General features: G+C 37.2%; 1 protein-coding gene across 6 annotated transcripts in view; it reads right to left on the reverse strand.

The window, feature by feature from the left end:
- nrxn2a (neurexin 2a) overlaps window positions 1-18,810 on the reverse strand; it is a 231,765-nt gene that overhangs the window by 101,624 nt on the left and 111,331 nt on the right. For 4 of the 6 annotated variants that reach the window (XM_038273923.1, XM_038273925.1, XM_038273922.1 and 1 more), the window contains 6 exons: window positions 18,149-18,175; window positions 10,488-10,607; window positions 10,032-10,413; window positions 7,221-7,411; window positions 6,905-7,078; window positions 4,853-4,972 (listed from right to left, as the gene is read on the reverse strand). In XM_038273923.1, coding sequence (XP_038129851.1) covers window positions 4,853-4,972; window positions 6,905-7,078; window positions 7,221-7,411; window positions 10,032-10,413; window positions 10,488-10,607; window positions 18,149-18,175 — 1,014 coding nt within the window. The remainder of the gene's footprint in view (window positions 1-4,852; window positions 4,973-6,904; window positions 7,079-7,220; window positions 7,412-10,031; window positions 10,414-10,487; window positions 10,608-18,148; window positions 18,176-18,810) is intronic. The other 2 variants (XM_038273927.1, XM_038273924.1) reach the window with 1 other exon arrangement.

The following is an 18,810-nucleotide window of genomic DNA, read 5'->3' on the forward strand; positions in this document are numbered from 1 at the left end:
CTTCCTGCATGTGGTGCCAGTAATATTAGAATCCAGAGCTTTATTCAGGGTTACCTAAATGTTAAACACAGAACCAGAGTTTGGATACCATGTTCTGGAGCATTAAATTGTGTTTAACCTTGAAAGCCATTCAGAGAATGCCAGTAAAATTCTGACTTGCACATTATTGCAGAACGTAGGATTAGTTCTGCCTATGAGTTTCCCGTGTTTGATTACCTTGTGTGTGGTGGGACTTATTGTGTGTTGACTGACATGGCAGGGGCCGAGTGGGAGGATGCAGAAGTCAATTAGTTTCTTGAGCGGCTTTGCCACTCTTAGTTAAAACCAGAGGTTGCACATGGCGCCTTTCACCAACGCTGTGTTGTTTATGTCATGTTGGGGAGTCAAAATTATCACATTAGTTGACACTGTTTTTTTTCCAAAATGCTAAATGAAAGTTGAAAAAAGCAATGAATTTTTCTTAGCTACATATAGTTTCTGTCTTTTACTGTGACAATCTTAAACACACAGGCAGGTAATAAATATGCGAAATCAATTATCAGTACCTGCAAAGGTTAACCAGTAATTACACACTCCATATGTTTAGAGGAGGAAGAGCTGGAAATTAAGCACCTATCATCATTCTTGCTAAATCTGGCGATGAAACCATGACCTAGAAATAATAAGCACAGATGTTTTATAGCAAACTCAGTTAGATGGTGTCTGTATATGAATATCAATGCAATGTGACAAACCCACTCGAAGGGATCTATTTTTTTCTCTAATGGGTAAATAACAGCACAGTCTCTTTCCAACCCTTTGTCTGAAAAAACTGCTTCAGACTGTCAGGATAAAGCTAAGGAGGAGTAGATTACAGAATAAGATGCTGACAAATTTAATCTTGGACACTTTTGGTGGGAAAGAATAAGCTCTATGGTTAAATGCTAAATGCAGTAAAACCACATCTTTATCCATGTTTATGCATCTGTATATTGATCATTCATCAGTCTAGCACAGTTTAACAAAGAGGAGAAAAAAACACTTATACCTCAGGGCAATTCAGGGATCAATTAAGCCAATATGTGTCTTTTTGGACTTCAGGAGGAAGCCAGTGGACTAATCAACACAAACTAGATTCCAACCCAGGAACTCCTTGCTGCAATGCAGCAGAGCTAGCCATTGCTACACCGCAAAAGGTTTACACCTTACAGCTACATTTTTTTCCTCTTTATGGATTCAGTGATGGTGTAATGTGAAGCACGAGGCTTGTTATTTACTCCAAACGGGTCTGATCTATTGGTTTGACCTTTGATATTGGCCTGCCATGCCATTTATCACCGGCATGATTGAGAGGCCTCTCAGAAACGTAGAGATGAAAATCAGAACGAGCTGCAATGAAATTGGCTTCGGTGAATGTGTTTTATTGCAATGCTATGAAAAGTCTAATTTATTTTTTTCATTTTCTGATGAATTAAAAGCAGGTTTTTCTCTGAGAAGAGGTTAAAAAAAGAGGGGGCAGATAAACTGAAAGGGCAGAATCAAGGCTATCGTTCAAACCATCCTAATCATATTGATGCATCACTGAAATCAGACGCCGTCTAATTTCTATCCCTGCAATCCAATTGTTACCATTTACAGCATGATGCTGGCGATACTTGAGGAAATGTCATAATAGTCTAAATTATCTGAATAGGTCCCAAATAACTAAAATACCATTTGATAACTGAAATTACAAAAGTCAGCCAAGGTTGGATTGTGTGGTTTTTCCTGTAGATTTGTAATTAGAACGGATAACCCCCGTACCAACAGTACGAAACTCAACTGGCATCCCATTCAACAATAATAAAGATCAAAACTATGCTGCTCCTTTTTTATGAAAGAAAAAAACTGTTGGAAGTATTTTCTAAAAAAATAAATAAATAAATAAACAGCTCACAACATAAAAAGAGGTTATACAAGGACATTTAACCACACAAGCGTTTGATTGAAAATGAAAAGAGGAAAAACAATTTCAAAACACTACTGTGAAGTGAAAATCTGCACATCAGTTTACACTTTTATAGGCACGCAGAAAATGTTAATGGTCTATATGGAAAAGCGTAAGATAACCATGTTTACTGTGTAAATGTTATGCAAATGTGAAGACCTTTACACTCAGAAATATTTCACCAAATGTTAGAAATTATTTTTTTTTACAAAACATTTTTATATGATATTACAAATTCCCATTTACATTTTTTTCAGATATGTTTTACAAACACCTATGCAATTAATTTAACATGATGCATATTAATTCATTAAAAAATCGTATCTAATTAAAACACGTTTCACGTTTAAATATTTTGATTTAATAAAGTATATTTGATCAAAAGTGTATTTTGTTCCCATGCATAAAGTTTATTGTTTAAAGTGTATAAAAGTAAGCTGATTATTATGCACTTTAAAGAATGCACTTTATGTATTTGAAATAAGTACACTTTTTTTGTATTAATTATTAGGTAGTATAATAGATCAATACTAAATTCAAAAACCTAATGATTGTGTATAAAAAACAAGCTTTATTGTACAAATTAATATGGATCATGTAAGGTTTATTTCATAGGTTTGTGTTAAAATTATATAAAGAAAACTAAATGAGCATTTCTTTTGAAATAAATATACATAAATGTTAATGTATGGGAAAAATATATCTGAGGGTAACTTCTAGATTTGGTTTTATGAAAGCAAGTAACAATACGGCACTGCTGCAATATGATTAGAGCAGCAGATTAAGACATCATCGGGGTACAAGGAACATTTATCCTTCTAGATTAAATTCTAGGCAAACATATGTGATCAGGTAAGTGTCATACTGTATCTGTTGTGTTGTCTAACAAAAAGGTTAAGCTTAGCTTAGGTGTTCAAGGAGATCAGACTGCCGTGAAGCTGTACTCTAATGTCACATGACCCAATTAGCTTTCTCTACCAAATTACACTGAGCGTTTTTCCATCCAAATGTGCTGCTAATTTTAATTAACCTTTAAAGAGATTCCTTTTGAACGGCTGCTTAAATCTTTGATGCATCCTGTAGTGTCCCTTATGAACACTTACCATTATTTTAAACAGCTGAGCTTTCTTCCACTGTAAAAATAGACTGCTACTGTCAGCAGGACCTGTTAACACGGACTGTAGGTATGGCTCATTTAATGCAAAGATCACACTGTTGAGTGTCTGATTGGCAGATAACCTTTAAGCTCCAGTAAAAATAGAAACTGACCTGTTCCTTATCCTCAAAGGTTGATCTTTCAGTGCATCTTAAGTTGCCCTTTTTACTGTCTTTGCACATAACCGGATGTCTTAAGCCTGGCTTACACCAAGTGATTTTTTTTGCCCTTTTCGGGGCGACTTTCCAGTTGTGGGAGAATTTTCTGATCAGCCCGACTTTCAGCCTGTCATGTGTTGTGTAATGTACAGAGGGTAACAAGGGACGATCAGCCTCTCACGACCACCTCCCGATCGGGAATCGTGGGGTAGGGAGAAAATCAAACATGTTTGATTTTCAGTCGACCGTCGTGGGCAAACCTCTCAGTGGGCATGCACAAACAAGGACTCTTCTTCTTCCCCTCAGATGAAAACACAAAAGTATGGCAGGGGTGCAATGAGTGAAATTGAATTCTTTCTGTTAAATTGACCGTAGTAGCTACCTTTGCTCAGCCATGTCTTTGTCCAAAAAACTTGTCGCCTTTTGTTAGGGCTTTCAGTAAAAAATTGCACAAATAGCCAAGGCAGCACGTTTCTCTCTAGTGAGCTTCATATTCCTCTTCTGCTCAGTTAGCTTCCAGATAGACGAGTCCAAGTAGCGCCATCTCACTGTGGAGTCCAACGTGGTTTTTAGACGTACAGTGTGAGCCGTAGCTGCGTGCAACGATTGAAAAGATTGCACAGTGTATGCTCAGATTTAAAGAATACAGAAAAGTGTATTTAACTAATCTAAAACAAAACAAAAAGACTCATCCAGGAAAATATCAGAAACAGGAAAGCAGTTTCTGCAATGTGAAAGTGTGAATAAACATGTTTCTAAGTATCAATGACAAGGTTTCATCAGTTTCATCGTTGCATCTTCTTCTTACTACTCACTAATCCCTGACCCGAAGCTTCAATCAGTGTGAGCAAATGTATGAATTCATATCCTTGGAGTGTCTTTTTTCACATTAACAGCTTAACCAGCATACCACTTATCACCAAATTATCATCTAAAAGAGCCCCTGTTGTATAATGCTTTTCTCTTTTAAAATGTACAACATTAAAGCATGTTTTAAAACAATTACCACAGAAGCACTTTTCTTGCAGTTGTTGTAAATGATTCTGCAGCAAATGAAGCTTTACTTGGCCTAATAAACCGAATGCTTTGCTATAATTAATATCAGAAGCTTTTAGTAACAGTTGGATGTATTATTCATGAACAGTAATACATAGAAAATACATTTGGTTGTTGTAATATGGTAGAACGGTGGGTTATGTATCAATGTTGTTTAAAGAATAAAATAAAATGCAAAGGGATTCTTTTATTTATTTTTTGTTTACATGCGGTTTACACAGTAAACTGATATCGTGGTCTAAAACTTACCATCAGTCCATAGATTGTAAAACCTCCAAGACAAAAAGTCATCAAAATTGTATTAGGTTGTAAATGGACAGTAGCTTCAATGCATGAAAGGACACAACCTAAAGGGTTCATCCCTTCAGGAATTAAAAAGACGACTGTGTTCTTTTTAACATGTTTTCAGTTGTTACTGTACTTTGGTTGAATTTCAACTGCATTGTTTCAGCGATGAACTTCAAAACAGAATTTTCCAGAAATATGGCCAGTCAGGCATGATACTCCTTTACTTACGGTCACTGCAGAAAGGTCCTCCGTAGGTGGTCATGGTGCAGTCACAGGAGAAGCCCTCCCACAGCTGCAGACACACACCTTGGTGGTGGCAGGAGTCCTCTGTGCAGGTTGTGCTGGGGCCTGCAGGGTGTTCACAGCAGATTAAGCAAAGGATTTTCACTTTGCGTTACGCAACTTTGCTTTTACTCAACAGGAAAGAAGGAAGCCAAAAAGAATCTGAAAAAGACACCTGCACATAAAGGTACGTAGTAATGTGTCGATCAAGCTGCTTATTCAAATGATGGGACATTATTCTTTTTTCAAAATGATTTAGAAATAAAAATCTGAAGAGGGCAGCATGCATTTATTTTCAATTCCCTACAGCAGCGATTCCCATCCAGGGGTACGCATACGCCTTGCGCCTACCAAGGTGTTTGAACTTACATTCAATCTTATTAATCAAATTTTTGAGGTATTTGTAGGTTTAATAAAAAGTAAATGTGCACCAGGTGTTTTTCAGATTTATATTTCTTTTTGTTGTTTGCTTCATCGTTCCCTTTGATCAGTCCATCTATTATTAATAGCCTTCCATGGTTTTATTTTTTTCATGATTGTTTCTTCACAAGCTGAACCACATTTCCTGCTTATTACACCTGATTTCACCTATTACTCCCAAACTCTCCCACCTTTTTAAAAGCCTATCAGCTCTTTAACCTCCCATCTGGTTAACTGATCTATCAGTTACTTCCAAAGCTCCTGGTGCTTTTAGTTCCCTGTCATGTGTCCTTTTTTTTTGTCCTTGTGCCATTTTCTTCAAATCCTTATACACTGAACTGATTTGACCTAGTTAGGCCTAACACATATGGGTCAAAAGTACTCGACACAGTAAAAATGAAAATAAAATGATTTCCAGCTAAGGTTTAAAAATAAATCCCTAATTGAATGATATACAGTTTTGAATTACACGTGTTTGTTGTGGGACTGAGAATTTTCAAACTAGACTGATAGATTTGTTTAAATAAGAACTGTAACACACATTACTCACATAAGAAGAATCTAAAACTGTAGTTTCCTCTGCAAAAAGCCGACAGTCACTCATTTTGACAGGTACATGGTAATAAAAATAAGTAAAGGCGTGATAAAGTCTCTTCCTCGTGATGTATACCATTGCTTTGTTCCTCCGCTGCTAAACAACAGGCTGTATGTTAATCCAGGCCCCCTTGCTAAGATGTCCCATGAATGTGTACTTTTAATTTAATTATTACAACAAATGATTAAAACCCATCAAACCTGAAGAGAGGGTTTCTCTGTAGAGCTTTGTACTGATGTAACTTAGCAGTTACATCAGTAAAAATGGCATGCACGGCAAATTGCTATTTAAGGTTTTTTCTGTTCAGTTGCATTGTACAGAATTTTTATGAAACTTGCTTACATGTGGATAATTTAATTTTAGAAAGCTGGCATAGCTCAGCTCAGGGCACAGTCCCAACCCAGCTTCTAGCTCCCTCAGAAATGCCCCAGTTGCCATAGCAACCCCACTGCACTCGGCAGCTGCATGGATGTGAGTGAATGGCTCCTGGTATAAATGGCCGCTGGTCTTTAATCGTCTTCTAAAGTCATTTGTGATTGACCTTCAGTATAAAAACACACTCAACAAATTTAACAATAATCAAAACAAAACAAAATTGGAAAGAGGGATATATAACAGCTAATACGGCCTACTTTAAATGCTGAAGAGCTCTCTAACACAATAACTAACCCAAACTACAAAGAAACAGCCAGAGTCTTCATTCCAAAGGTTTGTTTGTGTTATGTTGTTATATTAAGACAGTTTAAAAAAAAAAATATTTTGGACTGAAAAAACAGAAAAAACCTTAAGACAGTTTAAAGCTGCCTTGTAGGAGCTCAAACAACATAAAAAACAGGGCAGATAAAAAGTATTATGATATTTTGCTGCAACATGATATGTAAAAATAAGTACATAGATTGTTATTTTTGTCTTTTTTGTTTTATTCTTTATGTGCTTTTTCCAGCCCTTTCTGTAGACATGATTTGGGGTTTATTTACACTCACCTCCACAGCCGCGATCCACCTCTCCCACCTTGTGAAGGGCATCTGCCAGGAGGTCTGGGAGCCTTCCATTTAAGTCCACTGAAGCCAGGCAGCCCTTGTAGCCTTCCCGGGAAGCAATTAACCTGGGAAGGCTGCTGTACATGCTTTTTCCAACACCACCGATGTACAGCTCCCCTGGTAAGCATGAATCAAAGGAGAAAACACCTATTTAGCAAAAGTATTTGTCAGATATGACATTTTAATTGTTAGATTTTGCCGTAAACAGCAGCAGACATTTAATATCTGCATTGCTTTCAAGTGTTGGAGAGACTTTTACCTTTTAAGTCCAGATTGCGGGCTCCATTGGTGTGTTGAGTCACAGTGCGGGAATCAATCTTAAGTACGTGCACGTTGTTGTTGTCACGGGAGATCACCACATTGTGCCACTGGTTGTCGTTGAGAGGCTTGTCAGAGTTTCCCTTCATTAGTGACGGTCCATTGCCCAAGTCGAAAACATAATGAATGTACCTACAACAGGATACATTTGTTCAAGATCTGTATTTCTCAACTCTAATTATTTCCTTTCATACCATATGACATATAAATTACCACTTGTACTATTTGGCAGTAATTAATTGTCTGTTGCTGGGATTCGAATAACATAATGTGGTTTAATTGCAAATGAGTGTATTTGATTTCAAACATAGTCATCAGACAGTCTTCATTCAAAACCTAATTATGTTAATAATCAAAGTTAAGAGCCATCCATGAATGAGCTGCCACACTTCACACATAACGCTGAACAGCCTGAAAACCCTGACAGAAGTGTTGGGAGCCATTTTTATTTATTTCTTTTTTGTCTGTGTTGTCTTTTGGAGCTTCTGCTGCTCTGAACAAGGCCTCCTGCTGATTAATTGCTCACTGACAGAGAGTCTCTGCTTGGAATTTCAGTGGGATAACACAATTGTTCCCTTTGCTGGCTCTGGATCCACAGCGGCTTTATGATATTCTCTCCAGGAAAATGTATCTTTAATGTAAACAAACAAACTCATTTGAATGATATTTAGGTCGCTTATGCCAAAAGTTCTTGTGTATGGAGGCTACCAAAGTGTTTGAACTTACATTTTTTCTTATTGTTAATAAATTCATGAGAAGGTAACAGCCACAATATGCAGGATGTTATGCATTTATAAATTAATTAATACTTCAATGAAAGCTCCCTGGTAAGTTGCAGACCAAACATACTTTGTAACCACAGCAAGCTCTTGACATAATAATGTTTGATACTTCACCTTCAATTCTTATCGTAAATTAGGTAGCTCATTTAAATTGGTTAGTTTAATGTCACAGACTTTGATTGTAAGAAAAATCCCAAAACTCTTCATCAAGGTTTTGGGCTGGGCTGTTCCAAACATGGCTATTCCAGCTATGAGGCAAGTTTGGTCACATTCCTAATATTTAAACTCCAGGCTTTCCACCATCTAGCTGCAGAAATCAAGCAAAGCTGACAGTCCAAGATGAAGCCTTTCTTCTTAATTGTTCCCATCACTCTGGAATGCATCAGTATAATTAGCAGTGAAACAGATAATAATGATCGACAGTTGGAAAACCTTTACTTAAGTTCTTTAAAGCAGAGCTGTCTAGATAAGAAAGTTCTGACAACTCCATTGACGACAGTGGGAAACATGTCAAAGAGCATCAACGACATACAGAGCTTAAATATTTCGAGCAAAGTTAGCCACTATTAGCAATAGACAGCAGAGCATGTTAGAATACATCTATAGTCTACTCATCTTTGGTGAAGAAAACACAACATTAACATTTATAAACGTTACATATGAGTCAACTGAAAAAGATTGAAACAGGCTCTACCTAAAAAGAAGCAAACACATTTTTTATGACTAACAACAGAGCTATGATATGGAGTACAAACACTCAATCATTACTTTTTTTGCAAAGGTTGTGTATTTTGTAAAGTAGTTACCAAAAGTATTGTGTCTGTCACAGATCTGCCCGAATGGGCTAACAAGCACTTCCACCATATTAATGGACCACTAGCAACTTACTTGGTCTTCCACAGGCTGAACTCTCCTATTCCACGGCTCTGCTCTAAACATGCTTCATGTCATTGTCACACAGCAACCGACCATGAAACTTTTCTATATAATTTCTCAGTTTGACTTATAAAAGTGGATGGATTAGACTTCAGGCCTTGAGGTAGCCATGTTTTAACAGAACCATTTGGATCAGAGGGTTGAAATGTGGTATAACTGGCTGAGCCAGCAGGACAAAATCTCAAACACAAACCTAAAGCCGTTCTGGAAGGTTAACAATTAGCCTATAGTCACTTTTTAAGCATTGATACCAATTAAATTTGAAATGTGTGGGCTATACTTAAGAGTAAAGTGGGTAGCAGGGATATGTTTATCAAATTTTAAACAAATATGATCTGAGAGTTTTTGAAGTCACTGAATTCAGGAGTTGGAACTCATAAGTTGTGTTGCCGCACAAAATCCTTTCTGGTTTTTCTTAGTTTAAAAAAAGTCTTATCACCATAGCAGTGAACTAATTGTGCTGGTCCATGAATAATTTATGAGGAAAAATATATTAGATAGAAAATGTAGGGCCTAAAGTAGAACCTTGTGGAACCTCGCCCATGAAATGGGTGAAATATATGATAAAGACGGTGTATGAAGGTGTAGTTTCCTTAAAAAGAATGACAGACCACTGCATGTTTAAAGGTAGAGGGAACAGCTCCTAAACTAACAGGAGTTAATGAAAGAGTGGAGATGAAGAGCTAGTATCTTCAAAACATATTTAATACTTTTAAGGAGAAAAAAGTTAAATGCACACTTTATGAGCTTCATAACATTAAAGATTTTGTCAGGAAGAGAAAATGAAGCTGGTTCAAAAATGGTCAAATATAGCAAAACCAGCAATCCCAAAAAAGATCAGAGACTAGAGAAAATACATAAAACTTATTTTCTGTTTAAAAGAGCATTAGAGCTGAATTTTTGTATTATCCTGATATGGGAAGAAAAGTCATGCATCATTAAAACCCTCAAATTAATATGGAATCCCTGCCCTTAGTATTGCAAAAGTCTGGCAGGCGCTCATGATTATATGCATGAAACATCTCTGTACTCACCCTTTGACCAGCTCCACTACGATGAAGTCACTGCCATCTCCAGAGTTATACAGTATCAGGCCATCAGTACTGGTGGTTTTGAACTGGAAAAAGAGGTGCATGGAGGCGTAGGCCTGCAAGGTGGAAAAGGCCAAATAGCTGGCTTGAGTTAGAAAAGTCACAGGATTGGCCACAATGTGTCTCATGCCAAATCGAGCATTAAGCTCGCAGAAGGAGATGTCTCCATTCTTGCACTGGTCCAGGTAGAGCATCCCATTGAAGGAGAGCGCTTGCAAGTGGCCAATGAAATTGGAAGGCATCACTGAGATGAAGCGCCGCTCTGTCATGATTCCTGTCTCGATGTTGTTGAACTCCAGCCGGGTGTGAGCACCAGTCATGTGGCCTACAGAACAAACCCATTTATCTTACTCTGCTAAAACACTTTCAATAAGCCTGAATTCTTTCTCTCAACTCTACCTTCCATTGTCACATTGTCAACACAAAGCTGCAAGTTCTTCCCACGTCGTGCCACCTTCACTGTGTGCCACTCATTGTCATTCAGCTTCTCGCCTACAAGGAGAGTCTCTGGTCCCTTGCCTAAGAGGAGGAAAGCATCAAGTGACAATCATATCGCAGGGGCGCAATATCTTTTCACACAGGCTCTCAAGTTGAGAAGCACTTACAGGGTGAATACACCCATTTACTTATCACTCACACATACAGCAGAAACATTCAGCAGCAAGCAGTAATTTAAATTCACGCTTTCAAAGTAAAACAAGGAACAAAAACCTACAGAAGTCATTCAGGGTATATATTTAATATTTCCGGATATGTTTGTGTGATCTTATTGAAGAGCTTTTTGGGGTTACAGTGAAAGGCCTGGCTCACTCAGAAGTTCAAGTTTTAGATTTTCTTCGCTACCCTCTGTATATTTCTCTGGCTTAAAAATAGGTCACAGTGCAGAGGCTTGCCACTGCAGTACCGTCAACCCGAATCAGTGCCTATGCAACAGGCCGACACGGCAGTTCAAAGGAGTTCTGACATCGCTTGAGAAACTAATTGGCCATGCCTAAGCTGACTTTGCCTTGAGGGGCTTGACTGTCTAATTGTGCTCAGGGCACTGGAGAATTACAAGGGACGCATAGAGGGCAATAAATGAAAAAACATCAGCTGGTTTCCGAACAATACACTGTTCCATCCTCTGGGAAATAAAACCCACGCCTGGAGACCTTGTCCGGCAGCAAATGAAGTGTCTCCACACACCACATTGCATGACGTGGCTAAATATTGGCTATGCGCTGTGGGTAGATCAATAACATCACACCTTGCATCCTTTGCATTTGATAGACTCACTTAGACGTGGAAAAACCAAACCTTTGTGTGGTTTTCAAGTAGAGCTAAAGAAGCAGAAATGTTTACCTTGCGGATCACTATCACGAATTCAGACCCAGGGGCAGGATTTGCTGTAATGAAATAGGGGTTTGCAGGACGCAGGGCAGAGGAGGCTGTTCATCTAATCTGTGCTGCTCAGAGGGGAGCTTTGCTGCTATCTAAACATATGAGGCCAAACACACTAATACCCAAACAGAAAAACGATGTGTTACTTCTAGGAGATTTTTCGCAAGGAAATAATGTAATATACAACTAGGAAAATAAAAACTAAACACATTTTTTTTAATAATTAAAATTACATACAATTCACAACTGATGTTGGTAACAACCCAAGTAATTCACACAATGAGATATCTAAAAAAATCAGTCTATCAAATAAGGTTATGTCTAAAAAAAGCAGAATGACACATGGAAAATGTATTGAAAACATTTACTCGACATTCTTCAAAATTTCTTTCAGTATATAGAGCTTTAAGATGTCTCCTGTACAGAAAAAAAACTCACGTGTTGCTCTGGTGTGATTTTGAGATATACTTCTACATTAACTGACTTCAAATCCTTAAAGCTTCTGGAGGCCTCTTCTCAGCAATCTAATCTTCAAGGAGTTTTCTTTTTTCTCAGAAGTCACTTGAGAGTTTCCTTGGCTGTTTGCTTGGGATCACTGTCTTGCTGAGAATCCATCCTTTTTTTCACCTTTAGATTTTTATTAAGAATATCCCGCTACATTTCTGTATTCACCCTTTATTCAGTTATCATGGTTTACCAGTAGTCTGCTAAAAACAACACCAAATAAGGGCATTTTTACATTCAAGGCTCACTGCTGATAGTGTGTTTGTGTCGATAGTCCGATTTGCATCATTTCTCTCTCAACATTATGCATGCAATGCCATTCAAAGACTTCCCCCTCAGTCTCAGTTAACGTAACTATAGTCTTGGTATTATGGATTTTTTTTAGATATTCTGCATCTGACTTCAAAAATGTTTTATTCTGCATTTTTTTCAACAGTGGAGAGCACTGAGTGTTTATTATGGCCATTGTTGTTGGGTGTGATTACTTGTTGTTTGCATAAGTTAAAGATTTAGAGGACAATCTTTTATTTCCGGGTGGATCATCAACATAAGTGGTCCCCCTAATTATCAATCATTCTGGTGATATGTTTACATAAGGCCGTCCAACGCGCTTGTCCTGTTAGCTATATTTTCTGCGCATGTACACTTTAAGGCGTATATGTTTGTTAAGATACAGTTTCAGCCAGTCATTGAAGCTCACATTTCTCACCGAGGTTCTTTGAAAATGGCCGAGTGTCGTAAAAGTGTCTATGAAGTGTATGAGAAGAAAAGAAACGCCTCAGAAGAGTAGCCTGGGTGCCATTCTAAACGTAGTCCCGCCCACAACGTTTGAGGTCGGGAAGTTCAGTCTGGTATTGCTCAGTAGTAGCGCGAGTATGCTCGCACAATATCTGGCGGGCCAATCAAATTGTCAGAGTGGGCTTTATACGATGATGGACAGATGATCAACAGTAACGTAATCAACCACGTGACCAAAGCGCGCATGGGTGACAACAGCAATGGCTGCCGCTGGAGAGTTTAGGTGAGTAGATTCCGCTATTAGGTCTGTTCTAGAAGATATTGACAGCAAATTAATTTTAAAAGAGGAACAGAGAAACGCGATCAAGTCTCATCTTCTTATTATAGGCGTGCAACTGCACGCTTAGATTTTTGTTGACAACAACTGTGCCTGGCTTAACATACGTCACGCACTCCGTTGCTCTTATTGGTTGTAGGTCTATCCAATTGAGTGCAGAGGCATTTTTTTTCCTGGTTCGTTCGAAACACGCCCCATAATCACAGCTCTATGGAGCAGTATCAGACTCATATTCTGACTAGAATTGAGTAGGACTACGTCAGGCTATAGAAAAGGCAGATATATCCCGGAATTTGCTGTCACAGCGGCCCGCTATCGCCATAGGCTGTCGCTATCCGACAGCAGCAACTAATAACAAAGATGGCGCAGGCACCGACCAATGGGGAGCAAGAAGCACTGATCATCTGTCTGAACGGTAAGTTAACTGAGTTTGCTATAAGGTCCACTATATAGTCCCCGCTTTATATAGTTACTGAGGGTTTTAGGGGTTGGGGCGGACATTTGGACACAGTAAGCTTGTATGAGCTATGAGAACACCAACTTTTAAACAGAGCATGCAAGCCGTTTGATAGGTGTTCCCCTTTCGGGTGTGGGTACAGGTTTTTGCATATACATTTTTTTAAAGTGGAGAGGGCGGGTCTTTTAAAAAATTACTTGAACTGTTAACTGTTTAACTTTAACTGTTGAATCCAACTATTGCTGAAGGTTTTAGTCTCTAGCTGTCAAAAAGATCCGGCAAGCATCACCAGTAAGTGGATAACATTATTCTATGTGGTTCCCGGTGAAAAACTGGCAGCGTGTAAAGGCTTTGTTTTGCATGTAGCAGCTGGCAGTCTCCCCCACCTTCTACTACCATATTTAATGAGCAAAGTTTAAACGTACTTTTGCATGCCATTACAGGCGTTCTTGTACAATACCTTAGCAAGTAGATCCTTTATCAACTAGTATGTTCATTACCTAACAAGCAATGAATTGGTAATGATAGGATTTTTTCCAACCTCTGACAGATTTGAACCTTGCTTTTACTTTCTGCCCCTTTTTGCACCCCTTTTTCTTCATGTCTTCCCTGTGTAATTCCACTTTTTTGCGAATAAGATAAATAAATGTAAATGATAAATATTAAATTACTGGTTTGGATTTTCCTGAATTTCAGAATTATCTGGGTTGTTACCATCTAGTGTGATTTTCACCTAAATAGGCCAGTTAAAACTAGAGGCCTGCAAAATTATTCATACAGTGCTTTTTATAAGATGTGAGACAGTTATACCTGAGTGAATAAAGAGTGTTATTTTTTTTGTTTGTTTATTAATAAAAAAAAGTCTATTGAAAATCATTATAGGGGTTTCTTAATAATAAAAAAAATAGACTTTATTGAATTTACAACAACTAAACCGCTATAGTTCCTCAACCGTCAGTTACATTTCTTAAAGGAAATTGTAATGTTCTATTTTGGGTGATGAGCTACAAATTTTTGAGGAAGGAAAGTCTCCTTGCCATTACCCTAATCTTTCGCTCTATCCACAGATTATCTTTCAGATTTAGTCGGTACTCAAAGCGATCACTATTTCAGTCATAGAAAACAAGACTGACTTTAAAATCTACCAGTGGCATGACTAGTTTTGTGTTCAGCTGTATCGTCTTAGTAAAACTTATAACACTTTTTCAAAAAAATAACACTTATTCAACCCAGGTTTCCTGCGATCCTACATCTACATATACATGTGAGAAAATGTGTTTTTGGTGAATCAAAATGTATAAATTAGATGCAAATAAAAAAAGACAAGCCAAATATTATATAAAATTTGAAGCGTTCTTCTACTTTTCTTACTTTCAAGCAGTAATAGTGATGGTAATTTGCCTTTGATTAAGAATTTAGCAAACCACTGTGATAGAAATGAGTCATGTTTGACAAATGAAATCCTATCAATTAAACATTACCTTCTACATATTTCCTTCACATCTCAGAACATTACTTCAAATGCAGCCATTTATAAACATCTTGCTCTACTGTGTGCTGTCCAGGGATAGCCTGGCAATACTTCATACTTTTAGACTAGAACACAGTTGTGTGATTTAACCCAAACATACCCGAAAAAAAAACAAAAAAAGGTTTCTGAAATGAAACTTGAAATAAAAAGTCAGATTAAATCCCTGAGTCACTGATCCATACCTGATTTTTGGACTTCCAGGATAAATCTGTTGCCGCAGTTTTATTTCACAAATTGGTTTTTTCAAAATAGTCTTTTATGATTTTAAAACAAACTGAAGAAAAAAATCTTTAAACTAAACATTTAAAAATTAATTCAAAGTTGAAAGTCCTTGAATTTCCTTTTAAAGATAAAGACTTATCTCAGATTCAGCAGGAGGTGCTGAGATGGTGGAGTGTGATGTATATTCTCCCAGAAATCTGACTGTAAAGTCTTTGAAATTTGGATTTTCTTTCAAAGCTTCTTTACTTCACAAGCAAGGCTTCCAGAGGCTCAGGCCCGAGCCATAGATGTAAGGAGTCTGTTTTGTCCAGTTTTGATCCTCACTTAAAATTGAATTTGATTAATACTCTCAAACAAAGACGACTTCAAAGGCGCCGCCACAGCTATACAGGTCATCCCTGTGAGTGTGCAGAGCAGTGCGTGGTGTGCATGTTAATTGAATCGCTTCGTAGTAATTCTGTAATTTGGCGCATCTTATTTCAGACGTAAATGGTGTCACATTATTTAGCGTTTAACAAGAATCAACGGGGCACTTTAACATGATTTGTTCAGACAAACTTTAACTCTTCCTGTGTGGATTCAGTTATGGATGGTTTCATGAATTCTCCATATGTATATATATATATATATATATATACATATATATATATATATATATATATATATATATATATAATTAAAAAAGCGGAGATTTTATGCCCTTATTGAAAGTAATAAAGCAGATATGTTTTAATTCATTCAGAGATTTAGGAGCTTTCTTAAGAGTAGCATCTATAAAAAAAAAGGACTTTTGTCAAATCTGAACAAACTTTTGCACAGGACATCATTTCTCGAATGTTTCTGTGAGTCATTTAATTTGATAAATAGGACACATACAGTAGGTTTTATGATGAATATATGAAAGTGCAATGCCATCTGCTGGCACACTGAGGGACTTTTTAATGCAGCCAGAAGGAAAAACAAAAAGCAGAAATGTTATTTATCAGCCAATTTAAATATTTTTTTGTCATAACAAAGATATTTATCTGTATTTTTTCCAGCAGGTGCAGGAAACCTTTGACAATTACCATTCAGGTGATAATTCACACATCCTTAAAGATTTCCTCTACTTACCTTGATCAGATAAAGAAGGTGCAATCAATTGAACATAGGGGGCAGCAGATTAGTTTTACAGTAAATCTGCAACCAAGGCAGTTATGTGCCTTTTGAAGATTTAAAAGCTTCATCCTGAACAAATAAATTCATATGATTACAGGCTGAAACTAGGTCTGATTGAAGAGTCAATATTGCATTGTCAAATCAAATAAAAGCTGCTGTACACAATGCATTTGCTGACTATATTGTACAGCATCAATTTGGTGTTTTTATAAGGTGCCTTAAAATACATGTTTAAATAATAACCCCAATCCTGTCAAGAATTGAGAAATAGAATATTGAGACATTTACTTTATGCAGCAATAATCAAATGTTTATCAAAAGCAATAGTTTCAGACCATCTCCATTATAGTGGTTACCTTTCCAGGCCTCTACATAAAACATTTTCACCTTTCCTTTAGTGATGCATTTTATCTGTTTCTAACACAGCTCCAATCTCAGCAGGAACCATAATTGCCCGTCTCTTGCTGTGTGGTGAACACTACAATCGGCATTATGTGTTCGACTGTGCTACGATAAAAGCTACCACACCATTTCATAGGACTTAATGCCAGAAAATAAATTCTGTTGATCTGGTAGAAGGTCGTCCCTTGATGCTCAGCTGCTTTTCTGGGACTGAAAACAACATATTTGCTTGTGGCTTAAAAAAAAAAAATAGATTTTAATGTGACCTTTATGCGTTCATTTGATTAATTCAGCCACTTTTAAGGTACAGAAATAACCTCAAAGTCATTATCAGAAAATTTACTTCACGTTGATCTATAATGTTATTTTTTTGCACCATAAAAATACTCATGAAAGCTGGGCAGGAAAAAGGGACTCAAACAAGCTAATTCTGAGGATATATTGAATTTTCTTTTTTTTTCTTCGTTGTTTTAATTTACCAATTTTGTTAAGATTATTGTTTTATAGCAGTCATGTTCCAAGTACTGGCTAAGGGTCACAATGAAGTCTTATTTGGTTGTTATTCTTCAAATATAAGTTGACTTTGGCCTGACCTAACTGGCCTTATGTTTAAGATGTATAGTATGGCTGTTTTTATCCGAATATCTGTCCCATATTATTTGAGTGCGTTAAGCAGGACAGTCATAAGATGATGTAATAGTAATAAAGTCAAGTCTGTAATGTTTCTGCGGTTTTAAGTATGGCACTGGTTTTATTACCTTTAATGAAATATCAACTTGGGACTGGATATTAGCCAATGTGTTATTATTATTTTAATAAAAGATTTGCATAGCATACGTAACAAAACATCCTAATTGAGGCATCCTCCATTGAATTATGTCTGCTCTGTGGCTGCAATATTCACCTTAGCTTGTTTTTTTACTTAGATCTGTTCACTCAGGAGATGCAACTACGGACTGAACTTGAATTGAACCTATTTATCTTGCATGAGAGCAAATCAGTGATATGCAAACATATAACTGTCTCAGTGGCAGTAGCTTCATTCGATTACGGCTTTATGAAGCTAAAATAATTAGAAAACATGTAACTACATTGTTGGATTTTCTGAGCAAATCACAAAAGGATGTAATTACATTTGGCTCTGCTGTTGTTTACTGAATAAAGGTCTCATTTTTGCTGTTATCTGCATAACAACACTTTGGAGAACAGCAACAGTTAAGGAGACAAATTCCCTGTTTCATGAGGGGAAAAAAAGGAAAGAGGCACATAAATATATCACAGTGCATGTTCTCTAAATCATGGAACAAAAGATAATCATAGGAGACACTTACTGAGATTACAGTCTATCCTGATACAATCTGGTGAGAGAGAGAGTGAGATGGTGAGATTAAAGGAAAAAAAGAACAGCATAAAAGAGGAGAATATTTCACATCCTTCAAGGTATATTCTGCAGACAGTTCAGTGCTTTTTCAGAGCCCACCATCCGGGGACAGCCTCGAGAGACTAAACCGCCACTTTCCTCCCTGCAGTTTTCATAACAAACCAGTGAGGGGAAAGGACAAAGCTCACTGTGTGTTTGGCTCTGCTGGAGGCAAAGCAGAGCACATCAAAGTTAGGATCAATAAGAGCTTTATTGACCGTAAAAGTAAAGGTGCACCAGCTTTAGTGTGTTTTCCGCATCAATGCCGGCTCTGGTAAGGCTGCTTACGCTCAGCTTTTGGCAGTTTGATTGTTTCAGAAACCATGACTGATAGTTTTACTGACATGTGCTCTGGGGTAAATCAGCAAACATGCACCGCTGTGAGGAAAGTCGTCTAAAGACGATAACAAAAATAGAAAATGGAACATGTGCTAGATTTGAGCGTGTCACACAGAGGAGTGAAACAAGTTTTAGCTTATCAGCAAAGAAAACAAATAAAATAGCAAAAAAGATCATGTTAAACTGGCTGCTGAACATTTTTTGGAACTATGCAAAAACGAGCTTATATTATAT

Source organism: Cyprinodon tularosa, unplaced genomic scaffold, assembly GCF_016077235.1.
Source record: "Cyprinodon tularosa strain WSP-4 unplaced genomic scaffold, ASM1607723v1 ctg9, whole genome shotgun sequence".
Lineage (NCBI taxonomy): Eukaryota > Metazoa > Chordata > Actinopteri > Cyprinodontiformes > Cyprinodontidae > Cyprinodon > Cyprinodon tularosa.